This window comes from Protopterus annectens, chromosome 2.part2 (assembly GCF_019279795.1).
Source record: "Protopterus annectens isolate FY-2018-M chromosome 2.part2, PAN1.0, whole genome shotgun sequence".
In the NCBI taxonomy this organism is placed as follows: Eukaryota; Metazoa; Chordata; order Ceratodontiformes; family Protopteridae; genus Protopterus; species Protopterus annectens.
The window spans coordinates 741,895,698-741,913,581 of NC_056730.1; the positions used below are offsets into that span (position 1 = coordinate 741,895,698).

The 17,884-nt window shown below is 42.2% G+C and overlaps 1 protein-coding gene across 1 annotated transcript in view; it reads right to left on the bottom strand.

Moving 5' to 3' along the window:
• The window catches only part of SLF1 (SMC5-SMC6 complex localization factor 1), a 1,376,372-nt gene that overhangs the window by 743,475 nt on the left and 615,013 nt on the right, over positions 1–17,884 (bottom strand). The window contains exon 6 of the mRNA XM_044064135.1: positions 4,266–4,460. Coding sequence (XP_043920070.1) covers positions 4,266–4,460 — 195 coding nt within the window. The remainder of the gene's footprint in view (positions 1–4,265; positions 4,461–17,884) is intronic.

Genomic DNA, 17,884 nt, shown 5'->3' on the forward strand with positions numbered 1-17,884 from the left:
GCATCCACTTGGAGTTCTGTGCATACCTTCTCCAAGCACTACCACCTTCCATTATACTCCAAATCTAGAGCGGGCTTTGCCACAGCAGTCTTGCAGGGCATTCTGGCTCCTCCTAGTTCCTACCCCCCCTTTCTTAGCTTTGGGATTCTACCCATCTGTTATGACTGCAGCTGTATGCACAATGAACATAGTACAGTTTTGTACCTACCATAAATGTAGATGTTCGAGTGCTAATACAGCTGCAGTCCAGGTTTCCCTCCCTCCTTCCCCTCTTGGAACAGGACTATTGGCTAACACCTCCTCATGCAACCTGATTGGGGTATTCATTCTTGATGTATTTGCTTGCACTATTGTATTTTGATTATATGGCATTGCTTTATTACACAAATTTATGTATTGCCTTCCTTCTGGGGGCACCTGACATCTGGGGCAAAAAAACTGAAGAAAATGGCGTCGGCTGGTTCTTTTATACCCCTGTCGCACTGACGTCAGGGAAGAAGCGACGACAACCGACGCCGGACCTAGACTTTGGAATTCGGCCGACCGAGGACTCGCCTGACGGCAGGAGAACCCATCTGTTATGACTGCAGCTGTATGCACGATGAACATCCGGGAAAATGCCGAAAGACACATCATCTCCTTATTCTCTGCTGAAATTAACTAATCCATCGGTAATTCCTTTGCCTAAATCCATATTGGACCAGTTGACATTTTGGTGTATTAAGGCCACTTGCTATCATGTAATATTCTTTCTGTAGGCACTCAATTTGATTAAAACCGACCATATCCTCCCTGTTTAAATTACGGATCTATAGTATTGTAAGATCTTTCATTCAAGTGTCTTCTAATTAATATCAACTAGAATTATCTCATACACAGTACTGTTGTAATTTAAAACAGAAATAAACCTATTAGCAATGTAACTTGGCACTACCAACATCTTTTTATAACTTCCCACATTATGGCAGCCAGTAAACACTGGCAATGCTAATGGTCTATCAGAATTTGAAAAACAAGCTTCAGTGATGATAATTACACAAAAATTTAATGGATTGGTCTCCATTCGTCTTAACTGAACCTACATATACTTCATGATTAAAAAATGACCTTCCCAATCTATTTAGTACAATTCGATACCCCTTATGACAGAGTTGAATATTACTTTTTCCAATCAGCGTGGACAGTGATGCCATCTCCTATAAGACAGAGATTTCATCCACTTTCCTTATTACACAATTAGTAATGTGTCTTGCTACATCACGTTTAAATCAATAAAATGTCTTCACTGGAAAAACATCACATAAAGAAAGTTTACAAATTTTTTTTTGTTTAGTTGTATATTACTTACAATAATGTCACTTCTAAATCTTTCTAAATTTGTTTTTTTTCCCCACATCAACCCAAACTGCCATTATCACTACATCAAATCTTTGGCTCATTTTAAACAATCTCTCCAAGCTTCAATGGCGCCTTAATATCTGTCATTCTGCTTCCACTCAAGACACGTATTCTTCATCAATTAATTCACAGCCTCACCTATTACTAGGATAGCAAGGTCAGGAGTTAATATTTGCTCCCATGTTTTTCACTGTTCATATGTTCTCCACTTTGTAAGACATTACACTTTCAATCAAATTGAAGATCCCTTCCAATGCTCCCCCTAATGCTGTCCTCCTTCATTTTCCTCAGTGTTTCTTGGCAGTCTCTGATCATTTCTTCAAGTTCATCCTGGCCATGATGCCTCTTGGCATAATGTCCCTCCGCTCTTTACACAATTCTATGTTTGTCTCATTTTTTGTCCCTGTTAGGTTATTACTACATTCATTTTTGTATACATTTGTGACACTAAGAATAACACTAATGAAAATGAAGTCAGGGAAAGCAGCAGGCTCAGATGAGGTCACAGCAGGTATGATAAAGATGCTGGGTTTGATAGGGGAGAAATGGCTCCTGAGGGTACTCAGAAGTGTGATGAGAAAGGCATATCCCAGATGACTGCAGAATAAGCATACTCGTGCCACTGTACAAGAACAAAGGGGACATCCACAAATGTGGGCAGTACAGAGGAATCAAACTACTATCACACTGCATGAAAGTTCTAGACAGGGTGATTAATAACCAGCTACGCAAAGTAATAGAATGTAAGATGGGAGATGAGCACTTCGGATTCAGATCATCTATGAGGAAAGTCATACTGGAAAAAGTCTGCTTGTTTTCACTGAAGAGACAACTACATACACACTACTCCTTACAGCCAATAACCTCATCTGTAAACCCCAAAACTGTCCAGCTTTACATAATACCCTACAACATTACTCACCAAATCAGGATGTATGCTCAAGCAAAACATCTTTTAAATTACTGTCTGCAGGAAACTGTCTTTAATCTAACCACGTCTCAAAGCTTTGGAATGGCTTCCCACTCCTGATAAAACATGAAGACAGACTCAACATCTTTAAAACGGTACTTAAACAATACTTCACTATGTGCATGCTCAATACCATGATCATTTATTCTTGTACCTCTTCACGATACTATAAAGCAATCTTCTTAAATAGTTAATCTAATGCGTTTATATCACATTATCGAAAGATGAAAATAGCGAACGCTATTTCATCGGCCCCAAAACATCTAAACATGAAAATATCAAACATTCAAAACTGCAAATTTTTTCCCAGGGAAAAAATTTGCTGCTCCGAAACACATACAACACAAGCGCATCAAACAAACAGCAACCACACACATAAAATTCCTACATCTAACGCTACACTAAACTAAACATACACTACTATCTACCCATTTACCTTAACCCAAACCCTAACCCTAAGGTCCGTCACTATCGCACACTCACCTAACCTGCGCCCTAACCCTAACACACTTAAACCACCCCTAACCTTAAAGTCTGTCACTATCTCACACATGCCTAACCCGCTCCCTAACCCTAATGTACAAACAATCGCACACTTCCTTGAACCCAACCCGTAACTTTCCACCACGGCGCTAAGAATAGTGAAGCCACAGAAATGGCCAACCGAATTCTTTCCTGAGGAAAGAATTCGCTGTTCTGCAGCTTCGCTATTCTTAGCACTCACTGAATAGTGTTCAATATCAGAACATTCGAAGTTTTAATACTTCGATGTTCTGATATAGACCCCTTCTAATAATAGCCCAATCCATCTTATCTTCTTTTTCTTACTATCCCTCACATTTTCTCTTCACCCTCTATAACTTTCTATTTCTTCCTTTCTTAGAAATTGTATATATGCTAAGCTTTCCTGTTTAATTTTATGTGTATTAGTTTTTTAACTTTAAATATATATGTATACAACAAATGTCACACCCACATGGACAAATATATACACATACATTCATTTATTTTTTAGTTTTCAGTTGTTGGTTATCTGGTATGTGTTGAATGTATTGAAATTGAATGTTTCCTGATGTAACAATTGTACCTGCAGAGCTTTCTCTACAAGTCTCTGGTGAAAAAGGGCAGCTGTGCCCAAAATGAACTATCCCAGTTAACAAATAAACAAATGAACAAAATGTTTCCCATGTAGAGCTTTACTGAGTGAAGTAATCTTTATGACTCGCACTCTGGTATTCTGCACTGCGGTGGTGGTGCTGCAGTAGCGTTGTCGCCTCATAGCAAGACTTTGTCCCGTTCGATTCTCAGCTAGAGCGTCTTCTGTGTGGAGGCATACGTGAATGGGGCATGCCTTCATTGAAGGTTGTGCGTCAGGGCTGGTAACCCGGTATGTAAAAATCCACTACCAATCAATAGCAGACCGGAGTTCCGCTGTGGCGACCCCTAACCGGGAAAAGCCGAAAGACACAAACTCTGGTATTCTGCACATCAAAACACACACACACACACACACACACACACACACACACACACACACACACACACACAATGTATACGCATACAAGTAATTGCACAAACACATGCATACAATGCTAAAAAATGTGTCTGCGCAGATGATGAGGATGACAAACACTTACAAACTTAGAATTACACCTCATTTTGCCCTGTTTCTCCATCACCTCCTGAAGAAAGCCTTAATCCCACATCAGAGCATTACTTTCATCTCCAGCTTCTACATACAGCAAACATTCATGGGCCATCTTTGCTCTATTTGTACTGGTAGTTTTGCCCACCAGAAGAACCTTCTCTAAGCAAAGTTTAAATTTGTACAGGAGAAAAAAACAGAGTAGGTCCTATACTGTGTGTTAAGCATGCTTTCACATTTTAATTAAGTTACCTGATTTGAAGATGCATAGGTCCATAATGCAGCCTTAAAATGATCATCCTGAATGCATGGAACACTTTTCTCAAACTGAACAGAATGTACCTCAAGGTCAAGGTCTTTGGGATCTTGTATCGATGGCATCATATATCCAGAGAGTGATGTATTATCAGAAATCTGTACATAGCTCTTGTCACTCTGCCTCACTATCTGAAACAATAAATTTTCAAAGTTGAGACAAAAGTTACAACCAAGTTATTTCTTTAAAACTGCAAGACAGTTCCTGCCATTTTAGATGTATGTATTCTAATTCAGACAGCCTTAAGGGAGGAAAAAAAAGGGTGACAACCAACAATCCAATCTGCGCAATAAACACAGTTTGTGATGAGGCCAGAGAAAGGGAATAAGATGAAGCAGCTAATAATTAGTCCTCTTATCCTGGTTGAAGGGCAAGGGGAAGATCACTTCTTGCATGACCTCTGACAGACTCAAGAAGTTTTGCAGGACATTCCACTGAAAGGGTGGAGGGGGGGTGGCACCACTATCCAGCACTTAGTGGACAGATGCATGCAGCATCAGGTACACTGATGCCACTGCACATTACTCCTTCATTTAGGGATTTGGACTAGCTACTGAATGAACGATATATCTCAGTACCTAGGCTGCAACTCTGACATTGGATTCCTCACTTCCCAGGCCCTAGACAATGTATGCCACAAGGTATAGCACAAACGAAAAAAGTTCAAAACTTGCCAACAACTGGTACAGATCCACAGAAACTGCTCAAAAAAACACACGTTTCAAATAGATATAAATCCACAGATGTTTTATTCTCTCTCTCTAGGGCCTCAGTATAATAACCTTCAAGAAGTTACCTGTATGCCATGTATGCCACAAGACAGAGTTTCAAAAGTCAAGGGAACCCCATTTGGTGAAGAGTCACATCCAGCATTGTCTGGAAAATAGCAATTGGGGAATCTAAAACTATGCAGATGAGGCAACTAGGAAAAAAATAGCTGGAAGCTACATGGTGCCTGAGGGTTATTAAAAACTACTTGTAGTTGTTTCATCAGGCAAACATTAGGAACTTGAAGATTGGGGAGCTGATGCTTGAAACACCACCACTTCAACACATATTCAGCACAGAATGAAACATTAAAGACAGTCATGCCCAATACTACTTATTTTCAATGCAATTCATTGTCAAGTGTGGAATGGAAAGAGTTTTACATTAGAAGTGCAGAATCCAAACTAATGATCTCGCATCTCTACAGGATGACAGTCACTAAAGCAAGAAGGCTTAAGGATTCATTCCCCTACTTATGACAACACAGTGCTCTACATTCTTAACATACTAATAATATCCTGCACTTTATTACATTTCCAAGTCAAAAAGGCTCTTAATTCTCATTTCTAAATGTGTTTCTTTCTCTCACACACACACAAATAAAAATGAAAGTTAAATAAGGAATAAAAATATATGTAAAAGTTTTCAATTGTGTTCATAGACAATAGTTTATTAATATAGGGACATTTAATGGAGTACAAAATAACATATTTAGAATTTTTGATTAAGAAACTTAAATAAGTATTATATTGTATATATTTTGAACTATTGCTTATTTATCATCATATATTCTTATGTCATTCAGTACATCATTTTTAAGGTTTTATATACTGTATATTTAATAATAATTTATATAAAGTGTATAATTAATTTATTACTATTAAAGTATATTCTATTGAAAACTTTTACATATATTTTTTAAATTTAAGTAATGTATTTTAAATCTATACTATGTATTTATAGTTGGTCTGTTTGTTTGCAATTATTTCAGTATTTGTGCTGGCGTTTTGTAAATAAGGAATCCAATGAAGCTAAAGGAACACCCTTGACCTAATCTTCAAGTGTGTGAATGGGATAATACAGTAGAACTACTGGACAGCAGTGGTCATACGACTGTGTAAATGAGATTGCTGAAGTATTGCTGGCTAAGAAAAGGATGAAGTTCTGGGATTAAATACAACCAGACTTCAGTATGTGAGCAAACCCAGTGAAAGATTTCATAGGATGTGGTCTCTCTGATGCAGAAAGAAGGAAGACTAAATGTGGTCAAAGGAACTGAAAGAGTCAGCCAGGAAAGAATGGGAGTGACTGACTGGTGCCAACCCTCCTACTGGGAAAGGGGAAGGATAGTTGCAATGGTCACATCCTGAGCACAACCTGACTGTCAGATAGGTACCTGATGTCATCGAGGAGACATGAAGTGTAAGGAGCAAACTTTCAGAGGCAGCTAGATATGCCCACCTCCGCAACTGTTTGTCTCTTGTCACTTCCAGCTAGATTACTGGAGTAGCCTGAAAGATAACTCTCCACTGGAAAAACAGGGCCTTACCTTGTGGAAGTAATACTGGGTGCTGAAAGCTAACACTAGGTAGCACGGCACAAAAAGCTGAAAGGTTTCTGATTAGGCTTGATGCCTGGACTGGCAAACGTTAAAAAGGAATATACCAAAAAAATAAATAAATAAATAAATAAATAAAATGATGCCAGAGGGGAAAAAAAACATGACAGAAACAACTTCCAGACTTGTATCAAATTACATAAGTAGATGGTGTGAGGAAGAAGCAAATGCTTACCAAATGGCAGAGTAAAAAGTTAAAATCTATTACCACAGTTTAAAACTATTGCAGCATCTGGTGAATTAAGCACCACAATGCATTTTGCCATAGCCAAAACTAATTTATTTGGCCAGGTTTTTTTTCAACAAAAAGCTTTGTAAAGTTTTTACTGAAACCATGGCCCAAATAAATTTAGAGTTTCCCTTGGTGAAGTCATGTAAGGCAGTGGTCCAGAGTTTAACTGACATCTCTGCAATTGCGCAGCATCTGTCTATAGATGCATTTTGTACTTTCCCCAAACATATGTCACTGAGAATAAAGATCACAGTTAATCCTCAGTGGCACCAGTGTAGGGAAAAGGAATTTCAAGAGGAATGTTTCTCCTTAAAGAAAACACTAAAGATGTTCACCAATGGATAAAAATCTTGATGGGCAAGTTAAGCACCACATAATCTGGTGCAAAAGGTAAGTCACACAAATTTGACGATACAGTTTATTAAATGATAAGTAAAAAGTACAGTACAGGAGAATGAGAAATGCATTTATCTCTGTGTTGTTGTGGGCGAAAAAATCAAAGAAATTTTACAGGAAGAAAAGGACCCTATAATCAGAGTCTGGGTTACCATAGACTCCCAAGTAGCATTCTGGGACTGATAATCACCTTAAAAGCCCATCAAATGAACACTTTGCAGATGGCAGGTAAGAATGGCAGCATATTTTCGAAATGATGGAGATGCTGGCACCACATTTCCTTAGACAACACTGGAGTTTCCTCATGTGCTATCTGAGAAAGGATCCTATAACCTTCAGAATGGTCCATGCACTCAAAGATACCTTCTCTGCTGCTTGACAGAAGGTATCAACCACAAAATCTTTCCTGGAGGAAATGACTGTCTACAGTTCTTACTGTTTTGGACTGCACCTAGGAAAGTCTGCTTGCATGATGGTATGATGGAAAAAGTGAATTTCTGCTAGTTTAGTGAAACTTCTTGGGTGGCTAGGCAGGATATTGTATAGTTCATTGAAAGTTCCTTCTCAGAAGTAGTCTGCATTAAATACTTACCCAGGTAGGGTAAATGTGAATGTATTTTAACCTGTGTTGGGCAAACATTGGGCTTAAGCATTTTATGAATACCATGACAGCAGTGGACAGTCTGAAAAGCAAGGAAATAAACTGAAAATTACGTTCCCCTACAAAAAACGTAATATTTCCTGCTCTCCCTGATGATATGAATATGTAGAGAAGCATCTTTCATGTCCAGTAAAACCCACATGGTGTTTGATTAACAGTAAGGAAAGGATATTAAATGGTTCATGTCTTAATTTTTTACCATCAAATACTTGTTTAGCTTGGCAATACCAGAATGGGTCCCCAGGGTCTGTCCTTCTTGGGGACCAGAACAATCTCAAGGAAAATCCTCTCCCTGGCTCTGTAGGGAAACCCCTTCTACTGCAGACAGTGAGAGAATATAGTCCATCATGGGGTCTGCTATAACCATCTGACTCAGTGGTATGGGGGTATCCCCATGAAGAGGAGGGGAGGATCGGAATTCAGTTTTGTGACCACATGTAGTGAGTTTTCTCACCGATAAAAATTAGGTCACAATGAGCCACATGCTTCTGAGGTAGGACACCCTGCCTCCTAACATGTAGGGGAGGAATGCAGAGGAACTGGAAGGCAGGGGATGGGGAAGTCAGAAACAAGAACACTCATCTGGCTGGGGGGCCATTTATCCTGCCGGACCTGCTACCATGGCCTCTAACACTTTACTATTGGTCTTTCTCAAGGACCCTTTTCTATTTGAATTCTTCATTACAGGATATTTTCTGATAAAAACACTGTCTAGCCAGAAAAAATGTTGACTGTATTAAAAGAGATGCTTAACAGCTTGTATTCTCACATTGTCATTATTAACTTTTTCTTTCAGCTTTATATGTCCTTTAAGAAATGACCAAATAACATTGTCCACCAGAACATTCAAAAGCTGCCCTTTAGGAACTTCTGGTAAAGGCTATATTCTAAGCCACTCTTGCCTTCTAGTCACATACCTGGGGCAGCGGCCTCAACACAAATGTCAATGGAATCCAAGCACATTTTGTGGTGAACTTGCTAACTATTTGTTTCATTTCATATAAATTTAAGAGCTGTTGTTTTAAGGTTACATCACGAATCTCTTCCATCATGGCATCCATTTGCTTTAGGATGCCCCTTTGGTACTGAAGCACATGGGCTTGACGCCTGACTACATTACTGTCCACTACTGAGGAAACAGACTTTCTTTCCAAATACCATCAATGATGAGGCTCACTATTAAGGCAGCATGCTTCCTGCAAGCATCAATTAACAGCCTCTGGTTGCATCCATCAATGAAATCATGACATTTGCCACCAGGCTTTTGTACAGATATTTATATTTATCTTCTATTCTATGAAATCCTTCTAGTTTACTGGATACCAAAAACTGTTAATCTGGCTCAAAAAAGACATTTAAAGACATCCTCAAATGACTAAAAACAAGAGGAACAGCCATAAAGTTTAGCCCCTCAATATCTAAAAATGAAGGGGGGGGGGGGATGTCCCAGGAGTAAACATCAGGCCAACATAAGAAAAAAAATCATCAGCTCCAATATTCACGTGGCAGAAAAAGTTAAATCTTGACTGAGCTTATAAATTCCTGCACAAAAATTAAGTAAATCTAAGGAAAGCAGAGCTAGATCATAGTCAAATGGGGCCCCTAGGCAAGGTAATAGACTGGACGCCTCTACCTGCAGGAATAACAATATCCCATTACTTGGCTAGCTCTCTCCAATTACTATAAAACACTTTTGAAACTTGAAAGTATGCTATTTTCTTTATTAATTTTACAATGATCTCGATTTGGATTTAATTTAAAACTGTTATTTCAAGTTTGACAGTAAAAACAGTGAAAGCCACTTGCTAGACAAAATGGTCTCACACTGAATATAGACTTAGCATGGGTATAAGTAAACCTTTCTTTCTCTGCAACTTTCATTAATTGAAAATACATCTAGTAACCAATTAAACTACAAGACAAGCATTGGGACTCAGTCAAGCACTAATTAGTGTATACGTAATTGATACAGGATTTCAAAAGACAAATGTGCAATGCATTTGCTACGAAGTCTGAGGTAATCAAACCCTGCACTGCAGAAGCAACTCATAGCCTTACTTATCTGCACTAAGTATCAGACAGACAATGCATTTCACACCCATCTGCTGCAAAAATGGTTATTTAAAAAGTACAGTTGTGTACACTTACCATAAATGTAGATGTTCAAGTGTATTCATTATTGTAGTCATCACATTTGGGTTAGACCTGCCAGGGTAGCCCTCGGCCGGCCCGAATACCAGAGGCTTAGTATTTCTGTGATGGTTGCTGTTGCTTTAGGACGGACGTCAGGTCGTCAGTAGTATAAAGTAAGGCAGCCAACACTATTACATCAGTTTTTCTTGCCCTAACCTGTCAGGAGCCCCAAGTAGGAGCCAGGTTCTGGTGGAAGAACCCCACCAGTAGAAAGTAAATACCAATATGTCACTTGTAAGGAAAGACAAGAAAAAAAGGGAGGTGGAGGGAAGGAAACCAGCACTGCAACAGTGAATAGACTCAAACATCTACATTTATGGTAAATGTACACAACTGTACTATGTTCCTCGTGTTTCACTGTTGCAGTCATCACATTTGGGTTGATTCCCAAATCTGAGGAAATGGGTGGAGGCAGTCAAGGAAACTAAGGGCTGGTTAGGATGCCCTGCAAGACTGCAGAGTCAAACCCTCCTGGATTTAGAGAAGAGAGGCAGGTGGTAATGTTTGGTAAAGGTGTGAACAGATGTCCAGGTGGTAGCCTCCAGGATGTCCCTGGTGGGGACTCCTCTGAGGAAAGCTGCAGAGGTGGAGGCTGCTCTGCTGGAGTGAGTCCTGACCCCCCTGGAGGGAGGCTTTCCATGTTGTTTGTAGGAGAAATAGATGCAGTGTGCTATCCATTTGGAAATGGTTTGTTTGGAGATGGCTTTGCTTTCTGCCCCTGTAGCAAAGGTAACCAGCACTTGATCAGCCTTTCTGAAGGATTTAGTCCTGTCTATCTGAGCTGTCTGTGCACATCTAGAGAGTGCAGGATCCTTTCACCCTTGTTCTGGTGATTAGGAAAAAAGGTGGGCAAATGAATAGATTGATTGAAAGCCACACCAGACACCACCTTGGGCATGAAGGATGGGTTAATCCTGAGGGATACCCTGCCAGCATGGAAGATGATGAAGGGTTCCACAGTCATGAGTGCTTGCAGCTCGGAGACTCTTCTGGCTGAAGTGATGGCCAGAAGGAAAGCTGTCTTCCAGGAGATAAAGTTTAGCTCTGCAGAAGAAGCTGGTTCGAAGGGGGGCAGGGTGAGCTTTTCCAACACAAAGTTAAGGTCCCAAGCTGGGGTTGGTGCTCTTCTGGGTGGCCTCAAGTTGCTAGCCCCTCTTAGGAACCGTTTGATCAAGGGGTGTGAGAAAAGGGTTGCTCAGTGGGAAAATGAGCAGAGATAGCAGAGGCATGAATTTTAATAGAGGAAAAAGTAAGGCCACTGTGAAGTAGGTCGGCTAAGTAGTCCAGGATGAGAGGGAGGGAGGGTTGTGCCATATTGGGTCCCTTAGCCTGAATCCAGGTGCAGAACCTTTTCCATTTGTCAGCTTAAGACTTTCTAGTGTCAGGGCATCTGGCCTCATGTATAACATCTAGAACCTGTTTACTGTGGTTGGCAGATTAATCAGGGGTTAGGGAATAAACCAAGCTGCCAAACTGAGTGTCTGCAATTGGGGATGCATGAATTCCCCTTCCCTCTGGGTCAGGAAGTTTGGAATCTGAGGAAGATGCCATGGTGGCAGTGGGGACAGACTGCGCAACAAGGGATACCAGTGCTGGCAAGGCCAGTCTGGAAATATAAGAATTGTCCTTGGTTTTTCCTCCTTTATTTTGAGCAGTACCCTGGGGATGAGAGGTAGTGGAGGAAAGGCATAGACTGATAGATTGACCCAGGAAAAGGACAGGACATCCACTTTCCAAGCCATGCAGAGATGCTCCCAGGTGCAGAATTTGCTGAGCTGATGGTTGGTGTGGGAGGCAAAGAGGTCGACCTTTGGGGTGCCCCATTTCTGAGTTATTAGAGTGAAGGTTCTTCTGTTGAGTTGCCACTCGTGTGGGTTAAGAAGTTTTCTGATTAACAGGTCTGCCAGAGAGCTGAGAGAATCTAGTAGGAATTGTGCTAACAGGTGGAGTTCCATGGCAGAGGCTGTGCGCCAAAGGGTCATGGCCAGCCTGCACAGAGAGTAGGAGTGAGTCCCTCCCTGCTTGTTGATATACCACATTACAGTGGTGTTGTCTGATTTGATCAGGAGAGCCCCTGGGGAGAGAAGAAGCTTGAAAGCTATCAAGGCGTGCTGGACAGCCATCATCTCTTTTTGGTTGATATGCAGAGAGATTTGCTGTGGGCTCCATTGGCCCTGTATGCACCTGCCATCCAGGTGTGCACCCCAGGCATAGTCTGATGCGTCTGTGGTGAGGGTCTGAGTGGCAGGGGGTGGTGAGAAAGGTAGTCCCTTGTTGTGCATATCTGAGGTAAGGAATTATAGGTATAAGAGTCTCCAGGTCTTGAGAGTGTTGACACCAAAGGCCTTTTAGGTACCACTGAAGTTTCCTCATATGAAGTCTGGCATATGGAATGAGTAGCATGCAAGATGCCATGAACCCCAGAGCTTGCAGGATCTTCCTTGCAGATAGCTGGGGTGTGGCGGCTAGTTGAGATAAGTAGGCTGTCAAGAAAATTTGCTTTTCTGGTGTAAGGAAAGGAATGCCATCTGGGATACTGTGTCCAGGCTTGCTCCCAGGAATATAATCCTTTGGGTGGGCACCTGTTTGTATTTCTTTTTGTTGATTGTGTACCCTAGGGAGGTTAGTAGGGACTTTACAAAGGCCAGGTGCTTGAGCAGCTTTTCCTGGCTGTCTGCCTGAATTAGGCAGTCGTCTATGTATGGGTAAATCTGGATATTCCTCTGTCTGCAAAAGGCAATGGCCAGAGCCAGACATTTTGTGAAAACTCTGGGAGCAGTAGATAAGCCAAAGGAAGTGCAGAGAACTGAAAGTGCTGAGATCCTACCCTGAAACGGAGAGATTTCCTGCATGATTCCCTAACAGGAATGTGGAGGTAGACCTCTTTTAGATCAAGGGTGGCTAGCCAAACATCTTTAGAGAGCATGGGTGGCAGCTGCTGGAGGGTGAGTATTTTGAATTTTGGGATCACCAGGAAGGTGTTTAGAATGGATAGATCGAGGATGGGGCACCAGGAGCCTTCTTTTCTGGGTACCAGAAAAAGTCTGGAGTAGAAACCTTGGCCTCTCTGTTCTGCAGAAACGTGCTCTACTGTCCTCAGAGAGCAGGGAAAGGACTTACTTTTGCGCCTCTGTCTACTGGTTTGGAGGTAGATCTGGGAACCCTTTTTGGGGTAGGAAGGGTGTGGAAAGAAAATTTGCATCCCTGGAACACTATGTTGACAACCCAGCAATCATTGGTACTGGTGGCACAGGTGCTTGCATGAAAGGAGAGCTTTCCTCCTAGGGGTAAGTGAAGGTGGGCAGAGGGAGGGGGTGGTGGAGGTGAGTCATTGTGCATTCTTACCATAAGGGGGTGGCTTAGAACTCCCTGGTTTTGAAGTGGAGGTAGTCCACTGCTTAGTTCTCTGCATTCCCTCTGGCTGCTGTCTGGAGGGTCTGGTTCCCCGGGGTCTGGGCTGGGCTGCTTTAGTGGGAGCAGGAAAGGACCAGTGCTTGGTGGTGTAATGCCTGCTGAACCTGAGTGGCTGTACCTGTAAGAAATCCTTAACTGTCTGCATAGATTTTGCTTTTTTTTCCATCTTTTTTAAGACCTCGTCTGTCTTAGTGCCAAATAAGTTGTCTTTGTGCAAGTGGGCATCCAAAAATGTAGATTTGACATGGTCTGGCAAGGGCTGTTCCTTATGCCATGCATGCCTTCTAATGACCAATCCGGTGACTGCTGCTCTGCAAGAAGCTTCTAGGGCTTCAAAACCACAGTGCAAGGTGTGCTTAGTTACTTGACTTGCAGAATGCATTAACTCTTGTAACTCTTTAGATTCTGCACAAGCAGGAAAGAGACATTTTTTGTTTGAGGAGTTCCAGGGCATGTTGCTGAAATTTTAGCATATGGAACTGACAATTTAGTACCCTGATAGCAAGAGTAGCTGAGGTGTACACTTTTTTATCCCATCTGTCTAGTGCTCGGGAATCCCTATCAGAGGGGCGGGATTCTTAGCAGAGATTGCTTTAATCCCTTTATGCCCTTGAGAAATTACCTCAGGGTCAGCAGTAGGATTTTTAAAAAGAAATTTTTGTGAGTCAGGGACTCTATAGTACCTGTCTGGTTTTCTGGGTGCAGGAGGGAGGGTGTCAGGACTCAGGCTGGATTCCAGGAAATCATCCTCCACAACATCCAGGATGGGGGGTTGGCCAACGGTCTGTGCTGTGGAAGATCTAGGAATTCCCTGAGTCTCTTTTTAGACTGAGGGTAGTCCCAACTCTCTCATTGGAAATGCTTCCTTAAGCTATGAAGGGTTTCCCCAAAGGAAAAATCCTCTGGGGTAGAGAGGGAAGGGATGGAATCCTCTGCATCAGAATCCTCATAAGTAGAGAGGGATTGCATGTCTTCATATTCAGATGCATCAGAGTCATCTGACTCTTGTTCAGACAAAACTACAGGGTACAGATCTATTTTCCTTTTGGAGGGGATAGCTTGGCTTCCCCTGATGAGCATGATAAGGTCTTCCACCATTTTAAGCATTTGAGACTGAGGCAAGGAAGCAGGTGCCTGAGGTTGGGTCATCGGTTTCTTGGGTGTGGTTCGTACCCTGGGCCTAAGAAACGCGGTAGTTTTTGAAAGAACGATAGTCACGAAAGAAGACATCGGTTTGTGTTGAGAATCGGTAGTGTGAAGGACTTCCTCGGAAGCCAGTGCCTGCTCAGAGGCTCCGGACCCATCCAAGGTAGAGATGACCACAGGATCTTTAGTCTAAGAAGAGTTTTGCGGCATACCAGACTCCAAAAGGGTCTCGGTAGTGACTTGTGAATCCACAGAAGCGGGCATCAGGGGCTGCGAAAGCGCCTCACTGAGGACCGGAGAACTGACGACTAGCTTAACGGAAGTGTTGTTGGTAGGTTTGGACCTGTGCGGTCTGTCTCGGTCTTTATTTTTACATTTTTTCAGAAGATCTGCTGTCGGATGGCTTACTGAAGCCATATTGGAGTTAGAGGACTGCAAAGCTAAAATATGTAGCTACAATAAGGGCCCGACGATGGATAGTTCTGGCGTTGAACAAAGCACAGAAGCGGCAGCGGGGGATGTCATGGTCTGGGCCTAAACAAGAGACGCAGTAAGAATGAAAGTCTCGGTGTGGTATTTGCTTTCCACAGGCGAGACAATTGTTAACTTTTTCTGACATCGGTTAGTGCAAGAAAAAAGGATCCCCAATGAGGTACTTAGCTTTAGAAGACTTCAGCTTCAAATCGGTAGACAAAACTCAGATAGCGGCCGACCAGCACTCGTGCAAACTGCTTCTGCTTCGGGCTCCATGGCAAGAAAGACTGATGTAATGGTGTCGGCTGCCTTACTTTATACTACTGACGACCTCAGTCCTGAAGTGACAGCAACTGATGCAGAAAAACTAAGCCTCTGTATTCGGTCAGCCAAGGACTACCCTGGCAGGGATAAACCAAATGTGATGACTGCAACAGTGAAACACGAAGAACATCTGTATTCACAGTTAAAATGTTAATGTTAAACTTGGAGACTTCATACTGTTTAGTGTAGTCACAGCCAAATAATAAACACACTTAACAAAACAAGAAAATCAAAGATCATACCCAAAGAACATGGCACATATGATGCTCCAGTTTACATCAATCAATTTCTTCCTTTACACCATAACTTGCATGAACCAAATAAACACAAACAAAGAATAGTTGTGTAAAATCTTACCATAACCATAGATGTCCTTCTCTTCCATGTTGCAGTATTCTTGGTGTGAGATTTCCTGCCTTCAGGCGACTCGTACGTCGGCTCCTATAAAAAAGCTTCAGCTTGAATGTTGCAGCTGTGGGAGGTCACACGTAAGGCCATAAACCGGGGACCCTATGTGAGACATCTGCATGCACAATCCTCAGAACGTGAAGCTAAGCAGGCAAAGTAGACAGCCCAACAGGATAGGCTGCCAAAGGTGACATGTATAAGGCCCTGGGTCTCTTCTGTAATGGAGAGAGGCATCAGGGAGCAGTTAGACTGGTAGAGTCAGTGAGGGGGAATGGTGGGTGGGAAGGAATACTGCAACATGGAAGAGAAGGACATCTATGGTTATGGTAAGATTTTACACAACTATTCTATGTCCTTCTATTGCTGTTGCAGTATTCTTGGTGTGGGAGAGTACCGCAGCTTAGTTTGATGAAAGGGTGGTGGATGCAGAAGATGATTCCGCAAAGCCTTTAGGATTACCCTGGCAAATCCTGTGCGTGCTTTGGAGATTTGGTCCAATTTGTAATGTTTGCTGAAAGTGTGGATAGTGGACCATGTAGCTGCTTCCATAAAGGAAGCTGTGTCCATACCTTTTTGGAAGGCCTTGAAAGTGGTAACTGCTCTTGTGGAGTGTGCCTTAACCCCAACTGGAGTTTTTTCCATGGTGTGAGTAGCAGAAACAGATTGCCTTTCTAATCCAGCATGCAATGGTCTGTTTGGTGACTGCCTTGTCCAATGCTCTGGGGTGGAAAGATACAAAGAGTTGTTTGGATTTCCTAATGTCTTTAGTCTTGTCCAAGTAAAATCTCAGTTGCCGGTGGACATCAAGGGAGTGGAGTATCCTCTCTCCTTGGTTAGTGTGAGAGGGGAAAAAAATTGGGTAGGTGAATGGATTGATTTAGACATAAGTCACTGACTACCTTGGGCATGAAGGAAGGGTTAGTTCTCAGTGTGACCCTGTCCTATTAAAAATGGTGCAAGGTGAGCATGCCATTAAGGCTTGTAACTCGGAAACCCTTCTGGCAGAGGTAATAGCCACTAACAATACTGTTTTCCAAGTACAAAAAGTACAGTTTTGTACCTACCATAAATGTAGATGTTCGAGTGTAAACACTACTGCAGTCATTACACTTGGGTTATTCTGCCGTCAGGCGGTCCCCCCAGTTGGCCTGAGTTCCAAAGTCTTGGTCCAGCGTCGGTTGCTGTCGCCTCCTCCCTGACGTCAGTGCGACAGGGGTATATAGGATGCAGCCAACGCCATTTTCTTCAGTTTTTCTTGCCCCAGATGTCAGGTGCCCCCAAATAGGTAGGCAATTCAAATTGCTAGTAAAGTATACATAAGAAAAGCAAACAACAATTTTCAGTTACCAGCAAATACTCCCCACAGGTAGTAAAGGGTAGAAGACATAGGTACGTACCAGCAAGTAAGAGGGGAAGGAGGGAGGGTAACCTGGACTGCAGCAGTGTATACACTCGAACATCTACATTTATGGTAGGTACAAAACTGTACTATGTTCATCGTGTTACACTGCTGCAGTCATTACACTTGGGTGGAATCCCAAAGCTGAGGTAGGGTGGCTGGTTCTATAAGGCATTAGGGGTGGCTATAAGGCCCTGCAGCACTGCAGTGGCGAAGCCAGCTCTGGATTTGGAGTATAAAGGCAAATGGTAATGCTTGGTGAAGGTATGCACAGAACTCCATGTTGCTGCTTCCAAAATACCCTTGGTAGGTACTCTTCTGAGGTAGGCATTTGAAGTGGCTGTTGCCCTGATGGAGTGAGATCTAATGCTGCTAGGTACAGGTTTCCCATGGTGTGTATAGCAGAAACATATGCAATGTCCTATCCATTTAGAAATAGTCTGTTTTGAAATGCCTTTTCCCTGTGCTCCTGCAGCATATGCTACCAATAACTGCTCAGATTTTCTGAAAGCTTTGGTTTTG